The sequence below is a fragment of the Sebastes fasciatus genome, chromosome 1 (assembly GCF_043250625.1).
Source record: "Sebastes fasciatus isolate fSebFas1 chromosome 1, fSebFas1.pri, whole genome shotgun sequence".
Classification (NCBI taxonomy): Eukaryota; Metazoa; Chordata; class Actinopteri; order Perciformes; family Sebastidae; genus Sebastes; species Sebastes fasciatus.
Window position 1 is genome coordinate 43,692,635 of NC_133795.1, and position 12,059 is coordinate 43,704,693.

Genomic DNA, 12,059 nt, shown 5'->3' on the forward strand with positions numbered 1-12,059 from the left:
GGAGTTTAGTACACACACACACTAACAGGTAGAGACTGTCGGGTGTTCTGGTGGCGCATCCTGAAGGGAAACGCCTGGAGGGAAAGATGGATGGAAGGACGGTTGAACAGATGGATGGATGGATTGAATGAAGAGGGACAGAGGGAGGAGGAGAGGTTAGTGATGGGGAGTGATAGAAGTGGTCATCACAGGGGAGACATCAAGGGAGGAGAGGAGGCACTGATGGAGGGAGGGAGAGAGGGATAGAGGGATGGAGGGAGGGAGGGGGACCCATCCTTCACTTCACAATCCCCCCGACAGTAACCAGAGAGAGAGAGGAGGAGGAGGCAGCGCCTCGACAGATTACCTGTCAACCTCTGTGATTAATGTTGAGACCAGAATACTGCTGGTGTGTGTGTGTGTGTGTGTGTGTGTGTGTGTGTGTGTGTGTGTGTGTGTGTGTGTGTGTTAAGATACGGGCCAATAGCGTCAGAGCTCCTCTGGATATCAGAAGTGACAGTGGTAACTTCCTGCCTGTCTGTCCACAGACTTTTACTACAGCGGTCTGTTCACCTTGTTAGTCTACAACCCGTCTGTTCTACAGTTCCCTTTGTGTGTGTGTGTGTGTGTGTGTGTGTCTGTGTGTGACCCTGTGTGACTCACCTGCAGTGTGCCACGATGGGCCCGGCATCAGGCGGGTTGAGGAACTTGACCTGCCGTATGAAGCCCAGCAGTCCGGTGGCATAGCAGGGAACACCGTGGTCGGGCCAGCTGGTGAAGTGAAACTGACGGAGTTCACGGATCTCATGATGACCCTTCTGAAAAACACAGGGGACAGATGTTACACCTCAGCTATACATACTGTATACATACTGTATGCTGTATACTGTATACTGTATACTGTATACTGTTTACTGTATACTGTATATGTAGTGTATATGTATATCTGAAGGATTGTGTGCTGTTTGTGTCCTGATGATGATGGACTCAGAGATGTTATCACGGCCCTTTAGAGAGACACGTGGTGGCTGAGCAGCCTGATCTAATCTACAGCAGGGTTTCAGGAGTCGAGGGACCGTCCTGCCTCTTTGGCTTCAGATGGAAAATAAATTGATCTTGTGATGTCAAGAAGTCACTTTGGGCCACTTCTGGGAACGAGAGACAGGAAGACTTATCGTGGCTCATTTGCCTAATTTACAGGGGAGATTTGAGGAAACCGATGGCCATTTTGGCTCCACAAAAAAAGATTAATTGATTTTACAAATCTCACGATGGCCCTTCAGGGACGGTTCAGTGAAGCTGCCTGACTCTCACACAGATCATGTCTGAATGAACTTTAAGATGTCAGAAATCTTCAAAAATAAGTTTTTCTTAAAACATTTGAACCAAGCAGAAATGTACTTCCATTAAAAAAATTCAGTTTTGAGAAAAGTATAATTTTATGACACTCAGTTCAACAGTAGAGACATGGAAACTGTTAGGTGGAAAGGAAGCTTTTAAAGAACAAGATCAAAAATAAAGAAATAAATTGAGACTACTGAATAAGAGGGAAGCAAGCCTCTATTGTGTCTGTCCAGAGATAACATCTGTCTCTCACAACGGAGAGATTATTAGCAAACTAAAATGACATTATGATGCTGGAGAGACAGATATTAAGTCCCACATCACAAAGACACAGAACTGTAGCGTACTGAAGAGCTCTGCTCTGGATTTGCTGCACTGCATGATGGGAATTCCCACATGTTTCAGTCATAATTACACTTAAGCCTCAGACACACCAGGAGGTCGTGGTGGCTGCGTGATTCACGCGTTGGGCGTTCACAAAAACGCTTGAGGGCTTTTATTTTGAAATGAAAGCAGGGAGTGTTGATTTAAATAAATACTTTTTCAATTCATGGAGCTCTCTAAGTCACTGCATGTTCCACAGCACTGACTGCTCATATTTCAGAATAAAAGCCTTGAAGGAAATGAAGGAATTCTGTCCACAGAAAAAACGCTTGAGGGCTTTTTAAAAAAAATTAAAGCAGGAAGTGTTGATTTAAAAATAAGTCTTTACTTTTTTTTCATCTCCGTAACATATTCTACAGATAGACATTGAAACTGTAGTAATCTTGCTGGTATGATGTTAATATACTGTCAATAGATCACTTTCACTGTCTGTTGTTGCTGTTAGACGCGCTCGGCACGCGTCAAAAATAGGCGAGACCTCTATTCTCTAGAAGAGACGCAGCAGTGTGGCTGCTCTAACCTGTTAACACACACGCTAAACTAAAAAACAACAGGTAACGCAGCCGCCACGCGCTGCTGACGTTCCTGGTGTGTCCGGGCTGTTATTTTTGTTTCTTTCTGAGCTGTGATTTTCTCAGGCCAGCATGTAAAGGTGATGCTACATCCTGGGCAGGTCAACTTCTAGTTCCCTCCTCTGAGGTCTGACCTGCATCTATACACACAGGATGGACCAATATCCAGAATGCAGCATCAGATATGCATGACTCTCTCTCTCTTCTGCTTCCAGCGGTTCAATCTCCCTCCACAACACCACATGCTGCTTCTGCTTTAATAATTCAGACTGATCGATCCCATTATACTGTTGTAAACTAAACGGGCCCTAAACGGAGAGAGAAATGACTCCTCAGGAGGACTCGGATGCTACTGCAGCTCCATTCTGGCTCAAGGTTGGATTGTTTTTGTTTTCTGCTTCATGAAGAGCTGAGAAGAAGGGATGTCATGAGGAGGAGAAGGACGGGGGAGAGGTGAAGAAAGAGGCTGAGGCGGAGGTCAGGATGACGAGACATATATGACGATAGATGGAGGAGAAATAGAAAAGCACTTAATTTGCTCTCTAGTGATGTTGAAATGACTTCTGTAAGTCGACTGACGGCGGTCCAACAGCCTCACAGCAATGACTGCTGGGTAAAAACAGAACTACAACAACAACATGAAGGTTGGAAATAGAAGCACTGATCGCTCCTTTCTTTAAACGCTCTACTTCTTCCACTGGATGAAGGACAGATAATATGTATCTTTGTTTCTTTGCTTTTCTTTTGGTTTTAACAGTAAGAGTCAGACATCATTCACAACGTGACAACGCCACCACCGCGCTCTGAAACACGTTATTTCCAAAGGCTCGCACCACACCACGACGACAAAAAAGAAGTGTGAACATTTGTCAGGAGAATTGTGACCCCAGGAGGAAACCCGGGAGAGAGGATTGTCAAGTATGAATGCTGAAGCTGCTGGTGTTTCATGTCATACGTACAGGTATAAACCTCTCTGACTGAGTTTCATGCTCTGGCATCAACAGCCTGTTTTGCTAGTGTCTCCAGCCATCTGTCCTCTCTGTGGCGGACTGGAGTTTTGTGTACTCTGCTGAGTTCGGCCCTGTGCAGTCTAATCTCCGCTGTGGAACGCCAGCGCTTGAGGGCCGTAGACCAGATTACTGTTCTGCTGGTTTGGACGCGCTCCATCGGGTGAATTAAGCCCTGTAAATACTGACAAACTGTCTTTAGTACAAATCCTCCAAAGGCTATCTGACACTTCAGTAGGGATGTTTATAATTAACCGTTTAACCGCTAACCGACATGAGGAATTTTAAATGATTAAAAGAAATATTAAAGATGAAATGAAAAGCTGAACAAAACTCAGAGGGCTCGTCAATTTATAGAGAGAAAAGCTAGTCGACCTTAACAGCCCGCCTTAAGAGAGTCTGAGGCGGCGTTGCAGATACAGGAAGTTGGCTCCGGTCTTGAGCTGAGGAGTTGTAGCATTTATTAACCGACTGTGAAAATATGTTGTGTATAGTGTTGTAGTGACGTCTCTCTCTGAAGCTAAAACCTGGAGCTTTCAAACAAATCTAACTGTCAACAGCTATAACGGTTCACAAGAGCCGACGGGACCGTACAGTGTGATCACGCAGGTCGTGGCTGATGATCGGACCGAACAGTGTGATCACTCAGGTCCTGGTTGACAATCAGATCTTACAGTGTGATCACTCAGGTCCTGGTTGATGATCGGACCGTACAGTGTGATCGCTCAGGTCGTGGCTGACGATCGGACCTTAGAGTGTGAGCGCCCAGGTCGTGGCTTAAGATCGGACCGTACAGTGTGATCGCTCAGGTCGTGGCTGAAGATCGGACCGTAGAGTGTAATTGCTCAGGTCGTGGCTGAAGATCGGACCGTACAGTGTGATCACTCAGGTCGTGGTTGATGATCGGACCGTACAGTGTGATTACTCAGGTCGTGGCTGACGATCAGATCGTACAGTGTGATCACTCAGGTCGTAGCTGACGACGGGACCGTACAGTGTGATCACTCAGGTCGTGGCTGACGATCAGACCGTACAGTGTGATCGCTCAGGTCGTGGTTGACAATCGGACCATACAGTGTGATCACTCAGGTTGGGGTTGATGATCGGACCGTACAGTGTAATCACTCAGGTCGTGGCTGACGACTGGACCGTACAGTGTGATCACTTGGCTTTACATCACAAACGATCTACTCGACTGTTTTAACTCTGCAGGTAAACTGTTGATTAAAAATCAATACAGGGTTTTTGAAAATCAATACAGTATCACAAAACAGAATATCGCGATACTCAATTTTTTTGTTATGTTCCTACAGAATGACAGGCATTTCAAAATCAGCTTTCCTTTGAATTATTATATTTGCACACACACACACACACACTCACAGAGGTGGTATGGATTAATGGCGCGCTAAGCGAGCTGACAGCGAGGACTTGAAGACTCGTTTTCATAAGCTGCTTTCAGCTGAGTGAAGGAGGAAGGAAGAGAGAGACAGCAGGCAGGAAAGAGCTAGACTAGTTATCAGACTGCATGTTTCTGATGATCAATGTGATTTATGTGATTTTAATAATTATTGATTACATGTGAAGTGCCGCTGTTGACTGTTGATGTATATTTAGTAGGGCTGTCAAAGTTAACGTGATAGTAACATGTTAGCACAATCGATCTTTTGGAAGTTGTAGCGGGTTCATGTCCATTTTCAAAGGGGTCCCTTGACCTCTGACCTCCAGATGTGTGAATGTAAATGGGTTCTATGGGTACCCACGAGTCTCCCCTTTACAGACATGCCCACTTTATGATAATCACATGCAGTTTGGGGCAAGTCATAGTCGAGTCAGCACACTGACACACTAACAGCTGTTGTGGCTGTGACTCAGAGGGTAGAGCAGGTTGTCCACCAATCGGAAGGTCGGTGGTTCGATCCCCGGCTGCTCCGGGTCACATGTCGATGTGTCCTTGAGCAAGACACTTAACCCCAAATTGCTCCTGAAGGCATAGCCATCGGTGTGTGAATGAGTATTTAGGTTAGATCCTGATGGGCAAAGTTGGCACCTTAGCAGCCTCTGCCATCAGTGTATGAATGTGTGTGTGAACGGGTGAATACTGACATGTAGTGTAAAGCGCTTTGAGTGGTCGGAAGACTAGAAAAGCGCTATATAAATGCAAGTCCATTTACCATTGTTGCCTGTTGGACTGCAGTTTGCCATGTTATGATTGGAGCATATTGTTTTATGCTAAATACAGTACCTGTGAGGGTTTCTGGACAATATCTGTAATTGTTTTGTGTTGTTCATTGATTTACAATAATAAATATATACATACATTTACATAAAGCAGCATATTTGTCCACTCCCATGTTGATAAGAGGATTAAATACTTGACAAATCTCCCTTTAAGGTTCATTTAAACAGATAAAAAAATGTGAGATTATCGTGATTAAATATTTGAATCGATTGACAGCCCTAGCTGTTAATAACAATAAATCAACTGAAATGAATTACTTGAAACAAAAAATTAAGTAAAATAACAGAGAAAGAATGGATATGAGACGGAGAAGAGAAGAAGATGTAAAGAGCGTAGTTTGGCCTGTTTCTCTTATTGTGAAGTGTGTTTGTGGCGTTTCCTGGAGAACAGCATCACAACAGTGATGGAACATCTTCCACTTTAAATCCTCCTGCCTGATTACAAGAGCCCCGTTAGGCTTTCAAGCCTCCTCTAAAACAGCGAGAAACCGACCAGAAACACTTCTACTCCCAGTCACTCAGCGGCTGTCAGGGTAATCCAGGTTTTAGGGTTAGAGACAGCGGGAGCCATCAGTAACATCATGACAGCCACACAGGGTCACAGTATGTTGATATGACTTCATGCTACCACAGAAACACACTCACTAACATTTTTGGGGTTTTGAAGCTTCGGGGAAAAATCTATTTGAAGCTTTGCAGTACGCCGTTTTAGTGCCGCTGCAGCACTACTGTACACACACCTCTACACACAACAAACAGCGATATCCATCGGAGAATAACTAATAATAATTAATGTTGAGTATGAATAATAAATAATGTGGGATTATTCCTCATTTCATGGGCTATTTTGGGAATTATACATTATTACTTCATACTTGTATACAAATCAAAAGACAAAGCATTAGAATACTGATTTGGAGGTCGATCACCTTGGCAACGGTCCAAGCTTTGAAGCATTCGGGTCAGCCCTTGTAAATACTATGACCAACATATCAGGAACCAGAAGTCTTTATAATCTATGTTCTTTGTTAAACTGTAGAAGTGACATTTCGCTGAGTCATGAATGTGAAAAACAATTTTTTTTTATTGATTTACTATTTTGTGTTTGTTTGTTTTTGTGGATATTCCCCACGGCATATTGGGGGTAAGGATTAAATAGTAAATGGACTTGCTTTTGTAGTCTTCACACTACAGAATTAATTCATCAAATATTAATCACAATCATGATTTTTGCTTCCCACAATTAAATGACTATGATCGTCTGTGATATTGAAGTTTAAAACGCTCAAAGAAAACTCTGCTGCATGCATGGATTTCCTCTGTTCTTCTTATTTGGCATTATTCGGGACGCTGCTGGGCTTCAGCAAACAGCCTCTGGGCCCAACATGGGGGTGTAACCCTCCCAGCATCCAATAACAGCCCGTTCAGGTGGTCCAATACCACCGCTGTGTCACGCCCCTCGGCTTCTGATACCGAGGCACAAGTCTCCAGCGGCCGTATTTGACGGATGAGACCAGGTTGTGTTATGTTCATGTGTTCCAGGGATGTCCTGCTCCTCTCTGGGCTGTGAGTGCAGCTCTGATCGCTGTGTGTCTGGAGTTTGACTGAGAGCAGCGCTGAGCCAAGGCCAGCAGACAGGAAGCTGCATTCATTCAGCACCTTCCCGCAGAGTTATGTGGAGTTAGCTGTGTGTTTATTTGTGTTTTAGAACGTGACCGCCGGGAAACAATCAGAAATAACGTTTTATTTCTGATTTGCTGCTTTGTTCTTACTGCGGTCCCTAATTTCATTCACTCTACAGCTCGCTCGACCATCGCTGCTCTCTCTCTCCCTCCCTCGCTCGTTGAGCCGACGACGAGGAGGAGCCAACCGTGAACGCCCCATCGTTCACAATCAGCAACCGACAACGGTGACATATTCTACCTTTAAGAACAACTAACTTAATCAGAAAGTTATTATATTGTAATTCATTCCCATCACGCTGCTCAGTGATCACAGTGACTACAGGCTACACAGCTCCATGTGTTCAAGCTCCACTCAGTAAAATGAGGATTGGCCGATGGTAGATTATGACACGATCATGATGCGTTCAAATGTCATCTTGTAAAATGGAGTTTTTGGTGAGAAACTTGAATAACTACAGTTGTTTGAAGGATATGTTTTAACCGCAAATTTGTAATCAGATAGATATATATTTAACGCTACTAATTCCAAAACTTATTTTTTATCTAAAATAATCATAATTTATTTGTTTTTCTGCAAATAACCAGTATAGATGACAATAACAAAGTAAAAGGATAACATTTAGAATTCTTGACAGTTGAAATTTAACAGTTGAAAACAGCTCTCTGTTTATTTAAATGTGAATTTGCAATAAAAAAAAATTGTGATAATCGTGATAAATAATCGTGATAAATAATCATGATAAATAATCGTGATAAATAATCGTGATCTCAATATTGATGAAAATAATCATGATTATGATTTTGGCCATAATGATGCAGCCACAGTAAGGATCCCTGTATTATAAATCCTATTCAGTCAGTTTTAATGTTGAGTTGTTGTTACCTTCTGGACGGTGAACGTCCTGATGACGTATTCAGCCAGTGGTTCGGTTTCTATCAGGGTCACCTTGATGTCTCCATAAACCTCCGTCTCATCTGGCCAGTAGCGCACACACTTCACCTGGAAAACACCATTTAAACACAATTTGATTTAATCCAACAAACACATGGCTATCATCCAAGAGACCGCTGTTACTGTCCCTTGAGTTATGTTTAACTTTCACGTTACAATCAGCTGTTCGTTTGTGTCCCGTGTTCACAACCGTAGATTTGTTGCCTAAATCAAACCAATCATTTCACAATGTTGACCTCGTGGCATTGTGTGTTTCTGTTAGCGTGATACGAGGCTGATATGAAACGTATTTATGAAACGTATTTTTGGTTGAGAAACGTCGACATTCAGCGTATCAGTGGTTTGTAAAAACAACATTTTTTCTGGCGACTGGGTTGGTGCTTTCCACTTTACATGCTTTTCAGTAACTGGGTCACAGTCAGCTTTCTCCAGGAAGCTGATTTCTCCAACATAGAGTAAATGAGAGACACGGTTTCCTTCATCAGGGTGGAGAATGAGAGAATCCACAGATTATCCTGGACATGAACTGTATATGAGTAACCAGGTTTCTAATCAGCGATCTTCTAAAGGAGAGGTTAGGGTCAGAGGAAGACCTGATGACTGACCTGTTGCATGTACACACACATTAACAGTAACCAGGTTACTACAACGCAACGTGTTCTCTGATTACCTGTGTAACCCGGCTTCTCCGACTAACCTGCTTACTTGAGTGCGTGGAGCTTAAAACTGTCCTTACAAGATTCAAGATCCAAGATTCAAGATGTTTATTTTCATACTGGTTATACAAGTACAATCGTGTGAAATACTTTTTGCTGGGAAGCTCCATTAAGAAAAGAGTAAATTAAGTAGTAAAAAATAAAATGAAATTAAAATAAAAGTGTATTTACGTTGCCTAAACTGAACTTCTCCTTTCCATCATGGCTCAGGTTGGAATGTGCAAACTAACGAGGTATTCAGTGTCTCTTCATAATGGTAAAATGTTTCTGACCTCAGTGTAATGATATATTTATATTTATATATAAACGAGGTTTGTCATGTTTGCCATCCTGTTCGTCACGCCACATTATGTTGAAGACAAATGGAACTAGAGACTAAGCCTTTAAAAAGATTGACTATTGAACAGACACGGCTTGTAAGTTTGAAGTGTTTATTTATAGCAGATAACGCAGGAACAGTCCTTCCTTCTATTCTTTGTCCGGCCGCCCCACATTCCAATGATCCAACCCCTACAAACAGCCGGCTAATCAATTCAGCGAGAGCCAACTAATATGGTCACAAATTCCTCAGCATCCCCGACGTCTTACACAATACCCCTGTGATGACATCACAAACACCAGCTGGAGCCTCCAGCCAAGCCCACGCCACCCCTCACACCCCTCACACCCCTCACACCCCTCACACCCCTCATACCCCTCACACCCCTCACACCCCTCATACCCCTCACACCCCTCAAACCCCTCACACCCCTCACACAATACTATCAGACATCGTTAGTAAATCTGGCATCAGACAGAACCATTGGTTCCATTCTGATTGGACTGTAAATGTAATTAAGATTATATGAACACACACACACACACACACACACACACACACACACACACACACACTCATACACACGCATGTTGTAATCTCTTGGATGATGAACTCACCCTGCCCACCTCCACCAGGTTGGTAACCATGACGATAGAGGCCGAGTTTTCCTGCCAGACCATCCTCCAGAAATCCCTCACTGTCTCCTGCATGGGCCCTGATACACACACACACACGCACACACATCAGATATATAAAAACACACACACACACACACACACACACACACACACACACACACACACACACACACACACACACACTCAGCTGTATTTATGAACACACCCTCATCCCAACGTTTAAAAGTACATCAGACAAACACACACACACATGAACGGAGAGGCACACACACGTGCACTCACACACGTGCACACACACAGACACACACACACGTGCACTCGCACACTATCAATCCCAGATAGTGGTTGGTGGGTTCGAGGTAATGGGGTCTTAAATTTGTCGGGGGGATTTTATACGGCGGTTTAGATTTAGGAGGTTGTGGTAATAGTCTGCCAGCCCGAAAGGACGGCGTTTACCAGGTGGCTGCTACACACACACACACACACACACACACACACACACACACACACACACACACACACACACACACACACACACACTCACACACACACACACACACCGTCCATGTCAGTTTAATTACCTTGCGTGGCGATGTAATGTCTGGGTCGGTGGTAGCCCTGTGAGACAGAAACACAGTCAACTCTCCATCCTTCTCTTCTTCTTCTCTTTATGTTCTCTCTCTTTTTATCATGTTTCTTTTCCTGTTTCCACATTATTGTCGTCTTTCGTCTTTCACCTCCTCTTTCTACATTTATTTTCTGCTCTCCTTCCTGTCTTTCACCTTTTCCCAGACCGTCCATTTGCAGTCTTCCCAGATTTCCACACTTCCACACAACACTTCTTTCTGTCCCTCCTGTCCTCCGTCAGTCTCTCCTTCCTCATCTCCTTATCGTTCCATCCTCTAATCATTTGACTTTACCGTCCTCCTCCCTACATCGACTCTTTATACTACGTCACCTGACTTCCTCCTTTACCTCCTTCATAATTACTACGGCCACTAGAGGTCAGTCTTGTTGTCTTCGAATCGGTGATCAGCCATGTGAATAGATGACACTGGCCTTCTGAGCCTACCACAGCAGGTGTAGCAGGCCCTAACTGCTGATGATGCCCATTTAATGGGCCGATAACATGTGAAGTGGGTGCGTCTAAGTTTCTCTCTGTCTTTGTCTTCCATCCTTTGTTGTCTTTTAATTTGTCCCGTCTCTCTGCGGTCCCTGCTCTCCTCTGAGAAGAACAACTCAAGGTCGTTTTCTGAATAAACATCAAATTAAATAATAGAAGGGATCTTAATTTTCCCTCCACGGGACAGATGAAAAGCTCTGACTCTCAAACCAATGATAAGCCCCCTCCTGTCCCCTCCCCACCACCTCCCTATGAGACAGATAACCTTGTTGAGATGAGACATTTATCACTCTCATATTGTCATTAACACCATGCTAGCAGCACACCGTTATCCCCACTGAGGGGATGTATTGTGTCTGCAGACTGATTGAAAATAAGCATCATGTACCAAATTCATTAAGAGCATTATTACAACAGTCAGCTGTGAGCAGGAGATTAAACTGATAAGTGAAGCACGACGCCCGGAGGGCAAAGAGGAGAGGAGGAGGAAACTGATGGATGGATGGATGGATGGATGGATGGATGGATGGATGGATGGATGGATGGATGGATGGATGGAGGGATGGAGGGATGGATAAGGAAAGGAGGACAAGAGATCCTGAGTACCGATCCGATAATTAATGAGCTGTATGCTTCACTGTGTGGAAGTGACTGGATCCTTCTGTTATGTGTAGGGCTGGACTTAAACATGTAATGTTAATAATACTACTAATAATAATAAATTGGACGTAAATAGCGCCTTTCAAGAAACCCAAGGACGCTTTACAAAGAGGTCACACAAAATCATACTAATAAATAAAACAGAGGAAAAACTGTCGCCAGGTAATTAAAAGAGTAACTAACTTTGTAAAACACAACATGACAAATAAATACTCAGATATAAATTGACCTAATTGTTAGTTATCACTATCATGCAGCAACTTGGTAAAAAAAAACTTCAAAATTAACAGGAATTAAAATTTAGGTGTAAACATTTTTAACCCTCTGAGACCCACAATAGAGCCATTTTAGTCTTTTCTAGGGGGGTCCAGGGGGTCTTTAGGAAGGGTATTAGGGGGGTACAGGGGGTATTTAGGGGGAGATAGCAGGTCAACAGTAG

General features: G+C 43.5%; 1 protein-coding gene across 11 annotated transcripts in view; it reads right to left on the reverse strand.

The window, feature by feature from the left end:
* Nucleotides 1-12,059, reverse strand: part of ptprt (protein tyrosine phosphatase receptor type T) — a 389,841-nt gene that overhangs the window by 20,111 nt on the left and 357,671 nt on the right. For all 11 annotated transcript variants that reach the window (XM_074649699.1, XM_074649700.1, XM_074649697.1 and 8 more), the window contains 4 exons: nt 10,419-10,455; nt 9,817-9,914; nt 8,096-8,212; nt 643-797 (listed from right to left, as the gene is read on the reverse strand). In XM_074649699.1, coding sequence (XP_074505800.1) covers nt 643-797; nt 8,096-8,212; nt 9,817-9,914; nt 10,419-10,455 — 407 coding nt within the window. The remainder of the gene's footprint in view (nt 1-642; nt 798-8,095; nt 8,213-9,816; nt 9,915-10,418; nt 10,456-12,059) is intronic.